Source organism: Eublepharis macularius, chromosome 2 (assembly GCF_028583425.1).
Source record: "Eublepharis macularius isolate TG4126 chromosome 2, MPM_Emac_v1.0, whole genome shotgun sequence".
In the NCBI taxonomy this organism is placed as follows: Eukaryota; Metazoa; Chordata; class Lepidosauria; order Squamata; family Eublepharidae; genus Eublepharis; species Eublepharis macularius.
In genome coordinates, this window is record NC_072791.1 from 155,268,636 (window position 1) to 155,286,144 (window position 17,509).

The 17,509-nt window shown below is 41.5% G+C and overlaps 2 protein-coding genes across 3 annotated transcripts in view; one reads left to right on the forward strand and one right to left on the reverse strand.

The window, feature by feature from the left end:
• CNOT9 (CCR4-NOT transcription complex subunit 9) lies at nucleotides 1–16,930 on the reverse strand. The gene is made up of 8 exons (XM_054972466.1): nucleotides 16,622–16,930; nucleotides 12,777–12,956; nucleotides 11,907–12,022; nucleotides 9,214–9,323; nucleotides 4,965–5,074; nucleotides 3,812–3,910; nucleotides 2,349–2,440; nucleotides 1–1,662 (listed from the first exon to the last, which is right to left on the reverse strand). Exons 1-8 carry the CDS (start codon nucleotides 16,643–16,645, stop codon nucleotides 1,494–1,496), a joined length of 900 nt encoding a protein of 299 aa, XP_054828441.1. The 5' UTR covers nucleotides 16,646–16,930; the 3' UTR covers nucleotides 1–1,493.
• Nucleotides 16,931–17,054: 124 nt separating this feature from the next.
• Nucleotides 17,055–17,509, forward strand: part of USP37 (ubiquitin specific peptidase 37) — a 41,320-nt gene continuing 40,865 nt past the window's right edge. For both annotated transcript variants that reach the window (XM_054972440.1, XM_054972441.1), the window contains exon 1: nucleotides 17,055–17,255. The gene's annotated coding sequence lies outside the window, so the exon portion shown is untranslated. The remainder of the gene's footprint in view (nucleotides 17,256–17,509) is intronic.

Sequence of the window (17,509 nt, forward strand, 5' to 3'; positions counted from 1 at the left end):
TTCATTTGGCTTATTTTTTATTCAAGTTACAAAACAGAAGCAGTTGGTAAAGTCCACTGAAGGCAGGGATGGAAAGACAAGGCTGTTATAAAACTGAGAGCCGCTGCAAGAGCAAAAGCAGTTCATGTACAGAGGGAAGAGTTAAGACACTCTTGGCTTGGCATGGCCAGCCATCAGCAAAAATTAAAAAAGGGAAGATCTGTTCCTACCCAAAGCAGCAGCAGCAAGTGCTGAGGCCAAGGGGTCTAGCAAGGGCCCAGAAGCCACCTGCTCACAATCTTGTTGTGCAACTGACAGACAGCCTGGATTATTTTTTCTCCCTGGCCCCTCCCCTTGTTTTATTTTGCTTCTATGCTTTAGAGGGCAGGCAAAAGTCTGCCTTTGTAGACTGCTTAATGGCTCCTCAGCCAAGGCAGACGCCAACAAATGGAGTTACGTTCAAGTGGATGAATTGAATGCACTCAGACTGGTAGCAGGGGAAAGAAGATAGAGAGCACAAGAGCCCTTGAGTTTTGCAGCTATTACACTTTCCAGGGCCAGCCAGCAAGGCTGAAATACCTGCAGCCTTTACTAACTGCCTGAAATAGCTCTTGGTCCCTGTACTGTCTGCTCACCCCTAGCATTAACCCTATACTAACCAGAGGCATTAGTTGCAACAAAATGAAGGCCATATGGCTTAATGGTTCTAAGCCATGGCACGCACGCAATTACCCCTCCCCTCTGACACAGTTTGAAGAGTAGAGGAATGCTTTGGTGGCATTCTGGATGTTACCAACAAGGAATTAAGTGGCGGTGGATCAGTAGAACATCTGACACTGGTTCAAATACAGTTACAGAGGCAGGGGCTGCTCTAATGCTTGGCCAAAAGAATGCAGTCCAGGGAGTTACTGCCTTCCAACCTACCAGGAAAAAAAATATGGAGCTGTATACTATAGTGTTCCTCTCCTACTCCTCTGGGAGTTAAAACTCAAAGGTTCCCAGCCAAAACTGCTGTCCTACTAAGGAACATTGCGGTCTCCTCTTTTGAAAGTATGGTTCCAGTTGGAAAGAGGTAAACAGGCCTCCTCTATTTAGAGCTAGGTCCAGCTCAAAAGGTACTCCTAAGAGGGTCAAATGACCAGACGAACCTTTATTGAACTCATATGTAAACAATGAATAACAAGGAAACTGAGGAACACTTCCCAAGACTGACACACTGAACTAAACAGAGAGAGATGCTGTTGGCAAAGCCCTGCCAAGCTTGGTGCTCATATGAGCTGTTGGCAAAGTCCACACCCTAGAAGAAGGCTTCTCCATCCCAACTGTGTTTGCTGGTGTCATAATCCTCAGAGGCATGGTGAGAAGTAACTATAGAATGGGCTGCAGTGCAGGTGGCTATTGACAGTCCAAGGAGCTGCCCACACATGCCTGACAGGATCTGAAAGAGGTCATTGGTTCCTGGCTCTCTGTAAACCTGAGCTGTTTCCTCCTGGGTTCTGTCACCTCCTTGGCTGTTACTGTGGAGGAAGGGGTATGCCCCTGGGGTCGGTGACCTGGCCTTCCTGCAGATTCTTGACCAGCTGTGCCAGCCAACGCTTGGTGGTGGTGTCATCTTTCAGAACCTGGGCAAAAGTGGTGTCTTTCAGCTGGTCAGGAAGGCACTGCCTGAGGGCTTCCCGTGCCCTACATCAGGAGACAAGAAAGAGAGGGGCCAACAAATAAACTCACATGGACAAGAGGGGAGCTAACCCCCCTACTGAATACTTTAGGCTAGGTAAATAGCTGTCAATGTTAGAACCATCTGTGCCAAACAGTTGCACACTCTTCCCCCCTTCACTTAATTTGTATCATCTCCCCCATCCTTTCCACAGTATCTAACTAGAACATCAGAACAAGACCTACAGAAGAAGGCGAATGGTTTTTTCCTGTTTCTAAGAAACACGGTAATCTTCAATAGCCAAGAGATAAAAGAGAAAAGGACTAATTGCTGTTTAAATAAATGCAGAAATTTTTTGAATTTGGAAGGGGGGTGAAGACGGCATGTTCTCTACAATACTGTGAATGGACTGAAACCAGGAATGGGAGTCTTATTCAACGCATGTGTGTATAAATTACACCACTTACAGGATAAGTTCCCATTTCAACATCTCAGTGTACAGAATAATTGTGAAAAGTCCTGAAGATGCCAGCCAGACCCTAATTTGGGAACAGTTACGAAACTGTAGATTGATATTTTCTCTGGAAAAACAGGAGGTAGATCTGCTGTTCTCTGTCAAGCACTGCCAAGTGCTTCTGGCCACAGTCTCATAGGGAAACACAAGTTCCTCCATCTCTGCCAATAGACTTCTAGAAACTTCTAAGATGTCTACCTTGGATTATCAGAAAGGCGAAGGTAACAACGGACAACATGTTTCAGCAGCCTGGCAGAAGGCTCCTTGGAAAGTTGCAAGACCATTTTACCCTGGGATAAAAAACAAGACAAACAAGTTAGAGCATGGGAACTTCTTGAAGTGTAAATGTATTTGTTTGCATCCTTCTTTGCTACTTTTGCCCTCTGCCCCACCTCCATTTAGATTATAAATTCGTTGGTCAGGGATCCATTTTTGAATTATGTTCTTTTATAGAACACCATGCAAACTGATGGTACTACATGAATAAAGTTATTGAGACACTCACTGCTTCCTGGACAATATTTGCTTTCTCTGAAAGAAGTCATTGGCAAGGACAAAAACAAAGGTCTAGAATCTAGTGCAATATGGGAAACAAAAAAATCTAGCATACTAGTCAGGAGCCCTGTTTGGAATTTGGAAGGGTGGAATCAATTTCTTCAGTCATTAATGATCCTTTAAATCTCTCTAGGCAATAGTCTCACTTGCATGAACTCTGTGTAAATCGGAGTTGAGAGCACTGCCCTGCATCTGCAGAGGCTGGAACATAAGACTGCAAGACAAACATTTTTTATACAGCAAGCTCTGCCTTCAATTACATTATGACACTACTAATTCAACACTATTATTCAGCACATAATTCTAAAGACAGTTCTAGTTACTCAAATTGTCTGGCATCTAAAAAAAAAAGAGGTACCAAAAACCAACTACTATCTTTCCATCCCACTTTTTATATTGCAAGGGTTTTATTAAATAGCACTGATAAGCACAAGGAAAAAATGAAGTGTTCCAATTGGATACTGAAGTAACAGAGCAAAGTTTATTAAAGGAAGTACAGCCAATTATCTCAGGAAACTATATGCTTACACATGCAAATACTACATGTGCAGCCAGAAGATTTTAAGTTTTCATAGGAGCAGCTCCAACAGCTGAAGAGGCCAGAGATTTTAAACAGTAACATGCATGGTTGGCAACAGGAACAGCTGCAGCAAGGACTTCAAAGAAACAGAGTGCAATTTTTTATGTATGTTTATAGTTTCTTTGGATTGTGGCACTAGTCTAATTATATTCGTTAATATTTTGAGCAGACTGAGCCCAAATTCCTACAAAGAACTGGAACTGGTTGAAGAGCAGGGCTTGTCACAAAGGCAGTTCACCTTATGAAACTCATCACAGCTGCTATCTACTCCTCAGTTACCTGAGAACTTGGGGCTTGCCCAAAAAGGGAATGCTTTCAGATAAGCAGTTTTAGTACCATGCTTTGACATAGTGTTGCTCTCTAATGCTCTGGCACAGATTTATACCTAGAGATCAGGAGCTTACTGAACCTTCCTTGCTGCAGTAGAAACCTTTCAGTTGTACAAGGCTCCAAAGTGTACTCTCTACATCTTACTCTAGAGACCCATTTAGTTCTCTCAAAGAATTTCTCAAGCAGAGCAATTTACCAATATCATTGCCACATGAGAAAATCGCTCATAAGTCTGACAGATATAAGCCAGCCCTGTATCATCCAATAGAATCTTCTGTAGAATAAAAGTAGCAACCTGAAAGACAGAAGAGGGAAGGGAATGAACAAGTCTTTGCGTTACTTAAGTATACAATACTTAGATGTGCCTTCACATCTTAAGCAAAACAAAAAATCTAGGTCAAGCTAGAGGCCTGAAAGGATTGGTCAAAGAACATTTAATCATAGGAAAGGTTTTAGCCACTATGAAATTAAGTACAAACTTCATGTTGCAGGTGCTGGGTATACAATGGGAACAGAGCGTACTGCAACTAAATATTTGGCCTGGTCCCACAGATAAGGAAATAAAAAGCTCTTTGGTCATCTCTTTGGGGCAGGGGGAGAGTAATGAGCTTCAACTGTATAGACTGGTTAGTGCCTATTGTACTCAGCCAGTTTGGTGTAGTGGTTAAGAGCACAGGACTCTAATCTGGAGAACTGAGTTTGATTCCCCACTCCTCCACCTGAAGCCAGCAGGATGATGTTGGGTCAGTCACAGCTCTTCCAGAGCTCTCTCCAGCCCACCTACCTCACAGGGTGATTTTTGTGGGGATAATAACAACACACTTTGTAAACTGCTCTGAGTGGGTGTTAAGTTGTCCTGAACGGCGGTATATGAATCAGTTATTTTATTATCGACTAAAATCAATTACCTAATATAAGGATGAAAAATACATAAAGGTATGTCTAGGTCTAAACTGACCTAGACATAATTTCAGGTAAATTTTCAGGTAAACACATATGTCCACATAATTTATGTGACTCTGAAACTTGGACTGCACTTAAACAATAATAATTTCTCTTCTAACAGATTCTGAGAATAGTTTGGTTTGAAGTTGCATGGTGCTCCGGTGCAATGGCAAGCATAAAAGAATCCTGGATGAAAATACACCACAACTTGAGAAAGGAGGCAGGCATCATCATGACAATTTGAAGAGTATACATCTGCAATTGCCCCACAGAGAGAAACAGCCAACTAACCTTGTGGGGCAAACATGTTTTCTGCATGCAGGAATATGATGTACATGATGCATTGGAAAGAAAAGAGAAGCAGCTAAGAAGCTACAATCAGTTCATTATACTAAAAGCAGTACCGTTTTGGAAAGTTCGCTGCCAGACTCCATGATGCGTAAGCACAGAGGGATAATTTCCGTTGTCAGTAAGAAGTTGATTACTTCTTGCTCATCCGTCTTCACCAGGGCCCCTATGAAAAATACTTAAATATTTATTTTTAATATTTCTATATCCCACCTTTCCTTGAAAAAGCTTAGGGCAGCTTACATGGTCCCCCTCCCTTCATATTACCTTCACAACTACCCTGTTAGGTAGGTTAGGGAAGAAGATTTGCCCTAGGTCACCTAGTGAGCTTCATGGCAAATGAGGACTTGAACCCAGATCTTTCCACTTGTAGTCCAATTCTAATCATTATCTTTATACAAGCAGAATTATAGGAAATAAGAAATAATAGAAACCAATTAAATATTAGCATAATTTCATGACTGGTGCAAGACTGCTGTTCTTGGCTCTCATGTAGCTTAATGATTTTAACCCTAATCCTAACCCTAAATAGACAACCAGCCTTTGTCGGAGCCACAACCCTTTGTGTTGCATTATTAACATGTTAGAATTGTCATCTTCCTCCTAAAGCTTACCCACCAATTCAATCTCTCTTTACAGGAGAGGCTGGAGAGTAAACAGAAGATGACCAAGAAGCAGTAGGACTGAGCTTGTCCCAATCTAAGGCTTGAAAACAAATGCAAAAACTTTTCTATTAAGACCTTGCAGACATTTCTTCCTCTCACTGAAATACCTGAAATGCAAACCCTTCAAGCTATAGAATGTAAAAAATCTTCTGCCCATTAAATCATTCTGTAAGTGGTTGGGATTCATGAGGCTTTCTGTAAATTCCCCAATAACTAGTAAGGATGGATAAAGATGATATTGCTACATTTATACAATGGTTAGTAACTAATGACTGAGATTTGTGGTATTTACATATCCTTGGTAAATCAAACTGCCACCATTAATCAAACTAGAGATACTCAGTGGCTCTTCTGAGCACCATTTCCTCATGATTCCAAGAAATCAGGCAAGACCACTATTGCACAGTAGGCCTTGTGGCTGGCAGGTGGTTACCACCGTGAAACAGGGCTTGTGGTTCTAGTTGCTTGTGCAGAGCATTTGTTGAAGCTGTCTAAACTAGAGTTGTCCTCTAGTTTAATTTTACACTTTTAATCTTGCTTATTGTTTGGTTCTGTTGGGAGGAGAGAGAGAAATTTATCTGTAGGAACATAATAAGCGGTTTATTGTCAAAGGCTTTCACGGCCGGAGAATGTTGTGGATTTTACAGGCTGTATTGCCGTGGTCTTGGCATTGTAGTTCCTGACGTTTTGCCAGCAGCTGTGACTGGCATCTTCAGAGGTGTAGCACCGAAAGAGATCCCTGAGATCCCTGTCTTTTGGTGCTACACCTCTGAAGATGCCAGTCACAGCTGCTGGCAAAACATCAGGAACTACAATGCCAAGACCACGGCAATACAGCCCGGAAAACCCACAACAACCATAATAAGCGGTTACTTCGGACCAGTTGTTTCCCCTTTTTGGGCTGGTTTTGGCAGGATAGTCTGTCAAGCAGGCATTGTTTATGAGACTGAAGTCATTTAGTATAATTAGTCATTGGTCAGAGGAAGTGTTTTTTCTGCTTTTAGTCTTGTTCTAAGCAAGATTTTCAAGGTCATTCTATGAAGGAACCACCTACTGAGTTTAAAGAGGGGCTGCCAGAGGGACTAGAGGAGGGTACGCTACAAGCTTCCTGGAGCTGCAGACCTTGTGCAAGTAAAGGACCTATCCTGTACAACACCCCTCCCCCTGCCACATATTCTGTGCTCTCATACCAGCACATGGGTGGCTGTTGGGAAGAAAGCAAGCAGATACAGAGAACAGTGAGTAAAACCGCTATCACAAAATAGGCGCCTGGGAAAAAAGCATAATGGGATGGTGGAGATTTTACAACCCTTTCTCCATGGCCAGGTACCCTGGCGATTTCTGACATGAAGGGCTGTACCTCATGCCGAATAGAGGAAGGCAGACAGGAAAGCCCTTTCCCTCACACCAGACAAAAGGCTGGTTAAGAGTCAACAGGGGTAGAGAGAGGCAACCCTCTAAGCTCAGAGGTACTCTGGTAATTAAAAAGGCTATAGATACATATTTTCAATTAATAGGTTAGTTAGAGTAATTGCGTGTTTAGTGACGTGGTGCATAGGGCATTTAGTAGTCATGTGGTTCTTTTGGCTGATTGTAAATATGGCTTTCTACAAGCCATGGAGTAAGTAGCACTCAGCTAAAGCAGAAAGATCCCAAATGTCAGAAAAAGGAAATATTCTATCACTGTTTCTACTTTTTGATAAACTTAACTCAGATAGGCTTCCAGAATGTTAAATTGCCCCGGAGACCCTGCTACAAACCCTAAAAGGTTTGACACGCCATTAAACCAGCTCTCTCAAGAGACAGGAATGAATGTACAGAGAGTGCATTCAAGTATATATGACCAATACAAAGCCCTCTGCAGTGTGGAGCCACACCTATTTGAACTGGACCTAAAACATACCTGGGTCTAGTGCAGTTGCCACAGAGTTCTGATTTTTGACATCTACCTTATGAATCTATATCAGCTGAGGTTTTCAAATATTATTCAAAGCTGATCCAACACAAAGCACATTGTAACAGTCTATCCCTGAGGCTATAAACAAATGCAAGATCCTTAAACGCCAATGAGTGCTCCATTTAATTTTTTTTTTTACAATGTCCATTTAAGATAGTTTCAGATAGGTAGCCATGCTGGTCTGCAGCACTGAACAAGATTTCAGGGTATAAGCTTTTCAGAGTTAGAGCTTCAGATATGTATTTGAAGAAGGCAACTTTAACTCTCAAAAGCTTATACCCTGAAAATCTTGTCAGTCTCTAAGTTGCTATTGGACTCAAATCCTTATGTCTATTTAAGTGCATGCTTAGACAAGTTGGGTTGACAGCTCCAAGCTCCTCTAAATAGGTTACCAAACCACAATGGCTTGTATCATACTGTCAACTGGGGGGAACAGTTTTAACTGATTCCCCCCTTGCACTGTAGAAAATCCACTGTTTATGAACTGCAGCAGAAGAGGACAGATTTCCAGAAGCTTCACACCGGTTATGGTTTGTTGGATACAAGCCATAAATTCTATACTGCCCCAAGCTAATATGGAACATAAATCATGGAAGAAATAGCCAATTAATAGTAAAACAGAAACTAGCATGCATTCTTAGTCTTGATGAAAAACTATTCCTAGTGGAATTCCTATCCCACTAATTTGCTCTATATGGCAAATGAGTGACCAAGGAACAAGCACTAAAAAATTAGTATGTTTTGGATTCAAGAATAAATTTCAGTATTCCCAATATTTGGGTCCTCTTATACCAGTTTTGTATTCAGATCAGGGTTTGGCCGGGGGGGGGGGCAGGGGGGATTCTGAAGTTAATTGGACCATTATTCCCTATACGGGAATCTTTCCCGGGGGGGGGGGGGCTGGAAGGGCTGTTTTTCATGCAAATTATGCCAAAATTACAGCAGAATGAGGGCTGCCTGTCATCAAAAGGCACTCCCCCACTGCAGTTTCAAATAGATTAGATCAAGGGTCTGATTTTACAGGCCCCTGAACAAGGTGCTTCCAGCTACTCTATTGTTTCCTTTAAGGAAAAAAATCCAACTTTTTCACCAGGGCACAGAAATCTTAGCCAAACACATAACAGCAACTACTCACCAAAAGCCTACCAATAAAAAACAGCCAACAAAGCCCAACAGAACAAATGCCAGAATCCCAGAACCAGCCTGGCAGCATGCATCAGAAGTAACATACAGAGCAGCCAAAAACAAGCACTTCAAAATATACTGCCCTGAAGCTGCAGTCAGAAGGCCAGTTTGTGGGCCATGAGAGAATCACTGTGACTGGACCAACAGTTGAGCTCCCCCCCCCCCCCGGCTGCCTTTTGCCTGGGAAACATGCAAAAAAGTGAAAAACAAGCTGCTGCGACCTTTAAAATGGCAGTCCCAGTTATTGCCAAGTATGTTCAGGATGAACTGGAATAGGAATATCTGTATATCCAAGATATACTCAAGCACACATCTCTATACTGAACCACAAAGCAGAACTTTTTTGGCCCTGAGAGACCACTACATAATTTCATGTCAGACAAGAGTTCACCCCCGGTTAAGGGGTGCTTCTGTTCTGCATATCTAACAGATGAAACCAAACTATTCAGTTTCTCAAAAGAGAGCTGATAGTGATAGAGCATGAGACTAGCTACTTACCAATTACTCCAAGGCTTGTGAGCCGCAGATACTCAAAGGGACGAGTCTTGCTAACAGTATGCAAGAAGGGATACAAGAAAAGGGGGATGTGAGCAGCAAGGAAAGCTGACCTAGGGAAGGAGAGAAAAATGGCTTCTCAGAAAAATGTAACACTGAATAGACAAACACCAGTGGCCTAGAGCTGTTCAAGGTCTAACAAAGACAATTAACATACAACATTCCAATAAGGCAATTAACTAGAGTATCTTCAGATTAGTACAAAGAAACTATCATGTTTAGGTCTGTATATGATTTAGGCCATGGACAACAAAAAAAAAATCTAAAAGCTGGTCAAGTAGATATAAGCATCTATCAAATGGAATATTTCTTGTTTGGAACCAAAACTTCTCTATTCGTTACACTGACAACATAAGGCACTCAAAAATACCCCCTCCTCTACTGAACCTAAAGGGAATATGACTGGAGTGAAAATATTTTTTCCACATTTATTCACATCTTCACCGCCCCCTTCTTTACAGTCTTCCTTATACCCAACTTTAGACAATAAGCTCCTCAGGGAATGTGCCTTTTTCTCCTCACATTGATGGTATAATAATAAGTAAGTCCTAGGAGACATCTAGAACTAAGAATTCTGGCCTTATAGCACTGAATATTGGTGGTAATAAATACAGCAGAAATAACTTTAATTCACAACACATATAGGGAAAAATAGGCCTTCTTCCTTGCTTTGCAATTATTTAGTCATATGTTTTCTCTTACCACCATAGCTTCACGGGTCAAAAGTTAAAGGAAAACTGGCAATACTGGAACACATACTGATCTAGAGCATAGCAGGATTTGAGTCCTGTGGCACTGTATAGATAAAGCAAGCTTTCGAGAGATGGTATCCGAAGAAGGGAGCCCTGACTCTTGAAAGCTTACACTCTGAAAATCTTGCTGGTCTCTAAGGTGCTACTGGATTCAAATCCTGATGTTCTACTGCAGAACAACATGGTTACCTGCCTAAAGTGACCTAAAACATGTTCTATTAATTCACTCATTTCAGGTACAGGGAGGAGATAGACGCAAATAATATGGAATGAGTAGGAAACATTCTCCATACTTACGTCTGTGTAGCAGGCTGTTTAATGGTGACATGCTTGATCCCACCTCACTCCAAATCAGTCTATAACCTAGCTGCCACCTAGAAGCTTTTAATGTGTAAGTGCTAGATCACACATCCCAGCTCCTAATTCTGGGCTGCTTGTTTGACACCATGCAGGCAGTGACCGTTAGTCAAAAAAGTTAATGGGTAAAGTGTCACACAAACCACATCACCACTAATAAAATGGAAGCTGTCCATGTGTTTTCAGCTATTTAACAAGGCTTCTCTTGTTTTTGCACAGATGTTATTTTATAATGTACTGTGTACAGTAATAGTTAGTAACAGCACTGTTTTCTTAACCCCCCCCCCCCAAAACGAACAGAACAGAACCATCGTGTCTTTTGAGTGTTAGCTCAAAAAGAGTTTGCTTTGTGGTTGCTAACAAGCTCATTCTGTTCTCTTGCCTGGAAAGTGAAGTATTGATTATAGGTGCTCAGTTCAAGGAAGAACAAAAATATGAGAAAATATTCCTGGATCTTTGCTAACATTTCTGCACACCTCAGAGGCAGTGTCAAATAGCAAAAAGTATGATGGGCTGTGTTCACCACCCACCTAGGCCAGCAAGCGCTACAAGAGGGGTAAAATTCTGCCCCTGGTGCACGTTTTGGTCAGAATTCACAGATAAGGGGCCGTACAGCCTTGTCCTTCTGGGAAGGGTCTCTATCAATGTCCCCAGAACATTGTCATCTGCGCGCTGGCAAATGATTCTAAGTATGGTCACCTACCACTTAGATTTCTTTCTGTAAAACAAGAAAGCACACAGGAAGGAAAACCACAGGAATCTATTGATGTTGCCATTGGGGTCCTTTTTATCCCAACCAATATAACGTGTTGGGATATAAAATGGCCCATGATTTCTGCAAAGAAAACTGACCCACAGAACCACTGAAATGAAATGTAAGTTGTCAGACAGCTGGTATGAACAGTTGTCTTTCCACTAGACAACATTTACCTGACCATACAGAAATATGTTCTTGGAGAGGAAAATACCTCACCAGCATAATTAACAACAATGCTTTCCTCACTGTTTATGACAGTGTGATCATTTTCTAATACCTTAATACCTTTTTTTCAATACAGAGTTTCAAATTTAAAATAGCTGTGTAAGCAACATAATTAATTGGTGTGTGTTACTCAATATGTAGTGTGTGTATATAATTTAAAATGAACATTCCACTTTATGTATCTAGAAAAATTTTTGGATAACATTTTATGGCCTCAGGATATCTGGGAACTTGGCTAGGAATAATTAATACACCCCAAATTTGGGTTTTTTCATATTCCCATACAAAGGTTTTAGTTCCACCAAATTTAACTAAACACATTTAGCATGTCCAGTAGTGACTTCATTCCCTTGAAGAGCACCACATTCAATACCATTACTGCTTCTGAAACTTATGAGGCTTCTGTATGTGCAACTTTGAAGTCCTGTTTATTTGCTCTGTCAGATAAAACACAGGCTTGATTGCATTTTTCTTTTCCCTAACATCAGACGTAACACTTGTTGGCAAACTGTTTTCTAGAGAACAAGTACATAGAACATATTTACCTGGTTTCTGGATGCGATGCAACACACTGCAGAAGTGCCAGAGCATTGCAGACTCTGTTGGATTGATGAGCTGTCAAAGTTGGTGGATTTATAGATGGGTAGATATTTACAATTTCCTGGGGTGGGGGCCAGAAGAAGAAAACATGTTTGCACGGAAATGCTTACACCCTCTTATGCATCCTTCAATACCCGATAATAACATCTTTATGCTACCTTTATGAATAGTTTCTCATTTTGATAGAGAATTTCTAGTAAACTGCCCACATAAACTGTGCAGAACTAGTTGTGGGAACTCAAAGGGTTCTCCAGAATAGCTACAATATAAACGTATCCAACGATTCACCCATGGCTACAATTTTAATGAGCAAGATGTCACTACTAGGATGGCCGAAGTTCTTCCAGGACAGCTGATACATGCACTTTTACCGGGTTAAAAGGCAGAACTTCAGGGACATGACAAAGTTATGCAATTAATTAGCACTTTCGAAGTTCAAAGCAGCACAAGCCAATATTACTCCCAGATTAAGATGCAGGGGCTAAAGCTGAAAGAAAGTACAAGGCAGAGGTTTTCAAAGCCCTGTAGAGTTTTCTAAGCAAGAGATGAATGAAGGCAGTTTGCCATTGCCTGCCTCTGTGTAGGGACCTTGGTCCTCCTTGGTGGTCTCCCATTTAAGTGCTATCCAGAGCTGAACCTGCTTGACTTCCAAGATCTGTCTAGAATGGGCTAGTCTGGACCAAAGAAGTCAGGGTACTTGCTAAGTATACCTGCTTCCAAACCATATGACAGACATAAACAGAGGCCAGTGCCCAATAAATTGTTCATAAGGTAGTATGACAGGCTATTTCAGTCAAAGAATGCATCTTACCCACCTGTAAGAGTGCTGCAATTGTACCAAAAGAGTGCCATAGCATTGGGGCAAGATCAGGGACAGACTCTCGCTTTTTACTAAGCTCCAACAGTGCATTCTCACGAGTCTCAGGGCTGGAAAGTTCATTAATCCACTGATAAATCTTCTCTCGATCAACCTGAGCCAGTGCCGTTGGCACAGGCTTTAAATGAAAAACAAAATTTAAGTCCAATTAAAAAAAACAAGTTTTTAATAAAGCCCCATAAACAACTTCAAGGACAAGCAAGAGTAATCTGTAGACACTTCCAAGTAAGTAAATTTAGGAGGGACTACTCCAGCTTCCTTCAAAGTGAGTGCACATATAGACTTCAGGCAAACCAAAAATATCAGCACAAAAAATGATGGGGTGGGGGGAGAATTAGAGAGTATTTTGCAGTGGAAGAAAAACAAGGCTTTCAAAAGAGTCAGCTGCAAGATGGTAGTCCTAACTACCCAGTGCTGCAGTTAATCATTCTATCATATATAGACTGACACTGTAGTAAAGTTTTTCTCACCCCGGGGGTTTCCTTGGAGAGTTTGGTCATAGACTACTTATATGAAATAGATGATAATGACTGGATGATTTCTGGATTAAGGGATGTTGACATTAGAAAAATGAGAACTGTTAATTATCACTTAGAAAAAGTGTAGATTTGACATGATATGCATATTTGTTTTGGAGAAAATCAGGAACTTTTTAGTTTAGATTGTTTTTGTGGTTTTTTCTGTGTTATGTATGTTTTTGTAAGTTGATTAGCTGTTTTTGTTTGTTTTATTAGTATACAAGTAATTGTAGTTTTTAAAGATTTGTTTTTAATTATATAAAACTTAATAAAAAAGAAAAAAGAGTTTGGTCATCATGGGCACAATATTCTGTATGATATTTTGGGCAGTGATCAAGACATAGTTCTTGTATGCTTTACTATTTACATCATCAGGTCTGCCTCAACTTATGATAGAATGGCTTCTGACAGTCAAGAAAATTTTACCTCAACTCAAAAGTAGGATCTCTATTCATGATGAGGAGTGTGTGTGGGGGGATGGGGGGTGGCTTAACTCAACTCTTCCTGCTTAACAGATGAGAGAAATTCAGGAAAATTGAGACAGGTTAAGAGCCAGATGAAACAAATTTGTTTTATACTACAGGTACTAGAGATATAAAAATGAGCACTGAGGAAGCAAGTTAAACCTGCCATCATCCACTGGTTAGCAATAGTCCAGCATACTCTGCAACCTTTATTAGCTTGAACATAGGTTTACTGAACCACATCTATATCATTCTGATCTTTCTTCCTGTTCTGATATTTGACTATTTTTTCAGATGCTGAGCTCTATTCTAGCTTTAAGGATTACTGTTCTCCAGTTCTTATCTAGGAAGGTCATCCATTAACTAGGTCCCAGTCAAAAAATCAACAGGCTCACAAGCTCAGAGGCAGATAAAGGAGAAAGAAACAAGAACATATCCAGGTTTTTGCCATGTGACAGGAGAAACAGTGCTTGAAAGTTCACTTTGCTTGAACAGCAGCATCCTGGGTGGGAAGTGAAATTAAAAGAAATTGCAGAAACTATACCCATTTCTCTTTTCTTCATTGTTTTCAGCAACATAGGAAATCAGCTGAAAACATGTAGATCATAAGAAGTGTTCTGGCAAGGTAATTACAACTTTTATTCACAGCATCATCTTTGTAAGACAAACATCTCTAGCTGCAGCCATTTACTGTTCCACTTACGTTAAGAAATAAGGAGGTACTTTACTAGGGAAATTGTTTTTATAGCCACTTCAAAGAAGCCTCTTTTCATAATTATATTCTGTGTAAATGGAAATATGATTTTAATCATTTTTTCAGTGGCAGAAACTGTACCATCCTACCCATTAAATATCATTACTTCAGAACTTCGAGAGTGAACAAATAAAAATGAAAGTAATAATTACAGTTTTATATTATAGACTACCCCATTATAACTGTCTGTACCTGAAAAATCTAGCTGTTTGCTATTTGAGGATGGCTTCAAGCGAGTCTGCAATGCATAAGCAACAAAACTACTAAAATACTGTGGCAGACAGGCATGTAGAGAAAACAGTTATAATCCGCTACACCATGACACACTGATAAAGACATGGCAGAGAAAGGACTGTGATGTGATTTCAAGTTTTCCTAAAAAAACAACACTAGCTGCCACCAAACACAGCAACCTGTAGCTTCTTCTCTTCTTAACAATGAGTAAAAAGAACATGCAGTGTTGTAACATCAAGCTGCACCATTATTTTATCACATATTACTACATGTTTTGAGATGGCTACAACAGCAAAGGACTGTTTCTTTGTAGCATCTAGTTCTGTCCAAAGTTAGCATAGTATTTACTATCCGCCCTGAGCCCGCTGATGCGGGGAGGGCTGAATATAAATGTAATAAATTAAATTAAATATCACCCAGCAGAGATCACCAACCCTTAATTTTTACAATAGAAAACAGATTCTCTAAGACAGCCTATATGGGAATCTCTCATCCTCTCCTCCTCATCACACATGGAACACTAAGCATTAAATGTTCCTCTGAGAGAAAACAAAGTAGTTTCCCCTTATTTTTTTCTTAGTTTTTTAAAACCCATATTTTTTAAGGCTGTAAACAGCTTGCGATATGAAAACAACCCAAACAGCTTGCGATATGACAACAACCAAAAACGTTTAGGGCTGGATTTGAACAAAATTAGATAGAATTAAATAGAAATTTTCAGAAGGTAGCAGAAGAAAACTGGGAAAAAGAAAAAAACAAGGTGGATTTGGGGTAGGAATTAGATGTGGAATAGAAGAAGCAGCAAGGAGCAGGCTTGAGATCCTACTGATAGCTAGAAGAGTGGCTTTGCACTTCACTTTGTGAAGATGATATTGGGTAGTGGGCACCTACATACCAAATTGTTTTCTTCAGCTACCCATTTTATCATTCACTGATGTCAAGTCCATTCTTCATTATTGCCAACGTTACAAACAAACTTAGAAGTTGTACTACTATTAAACCACAATATACTTTCAATACAAATCTGAATGCAACTTTTATACAATAAATTATTATACGCTGCAAGTCAAAATACCCTGAAATGGTGTTAGCATGTAAATATACTTAGGTTCAGAGTACTACTTAAGAAAAAAGCCTCAAAATAAATGCCCGTTGAGAGCCTCAAAATAATGCCCATTGAGAGGCGCCTGAACAGGAGTGCCTTCGACAATACATTGAATAGGAGTGCGTTAGGCACACGTGTCAGGGATGGCAGCTGAACCTAGAAGTCTTTTACATATTTCTACATATGCAAATATAAGACCAAGAGTCAACCATCATTTAACGAGTATTTATCTACGTCATTACATTTTATTGTAAAATTTGTTATGCAATTGTATTTTATGACTGTTGTACCCCATCCTGAGCCCACTTGTTGGGAGGGCAGGTTAAATACCGAATAAACTAAACAGCCTACCAACCCACATTTCAGCAGCACTGAGCCACATGCAACTACGAAAGTGAACATATGGAACATGAACACAAACAACGCAAGATTCGTACAAGCGCAGAGTAAAACGCCAACAGCTCTCTTTCTCAAGGCAAGCGGAAACCCCTGCCAGGAAGAACGAGTACAGATGGAAAGAAATAAGCATTTCCTACTTGGCGGCTAAAATGCAGTGGCTCTCTTCTCAACAGTCACCCCGTTCCCAATTTCACCAGCCAATGAAAGATGGAGCGCGGCGGGAGAAGGTTCTGTACTTTTCAGGCGTGCCGTTGTTTCCCTTCCTCTCCCTGAGCGGAAGGAAAATAACGAAACCAAGGTTAGCCTTACCGCAGTAGTCGCTAAGCTGTGCATGGTCGAACCTTCAACACAAAATCTCACGAAACCGCTTCTTCTTCAGCCGCCGCCATGATGGATCCACTCACAAGCGACCGCCTCTTCCTTCTCTTGACGCTCCTGCCGTAACCTCTAACCTCTCTGGCAGGAGAAGTCGGCCCGAGGCGATCCAACGTGCGCACGCGCTGTTAGATCTTCAAGAAAACAGCAAAAAATGCGCGCTTGAGTTTAGAGATTGCGCATGCGTAGAGATATGAGCATCTAGGCCTCGCGTACCATCTAACCCTGGAATATTCGCCCGATGGGAAAGAGAAGCACGTCGCCGTGATGACGTAAGTCTCCCTTTACTCCTTTTATCCTCCCCACCTTTTCCGCTCGCGTGGTAGGTGTTGGGAGTTTTTTTACGTGCGTGCTTGCGTCAGACGGATGGTCGCGCGGCCGATCTGGTTCCCGCCATCTGTCCTTTTCAGTAGGCGAAGGGGAGGCCGGGCTGGGTCAGGCCGAGGCTAGGCCGGTGCGCGGAATCTGAGGGGGACCTCAGCGGATGAAGAAGTGGTGAAGGCAGTAGCGAGGAAGAGCGTGGGCCGGCGTGACGAGCAGGCAGCGGGCGCCGCTATCATCCTCATCAGTGAGTAGCCGGTCTGGGGACGAGAGGCTGAATGACTGAGAGAGCGAGCGAGCCCCTCTCGTACGTGCAGTACGAGGCGCGATAAAAAGTGGTGGGGCGCGGGGAGAATGGATGGTGCGCGAGCAGGCGGTGGAGGGCAGCGCGCCCCTAGCCGGCCCTTTCCTTACCGTGAAGCTCTTGACGTCAGCCTTGTCCTTTCCCGCCCGTTCGCTTCTCCTGGTTCGGTCGCTTTCTTCGTCTTCTCTCGCCTCGCA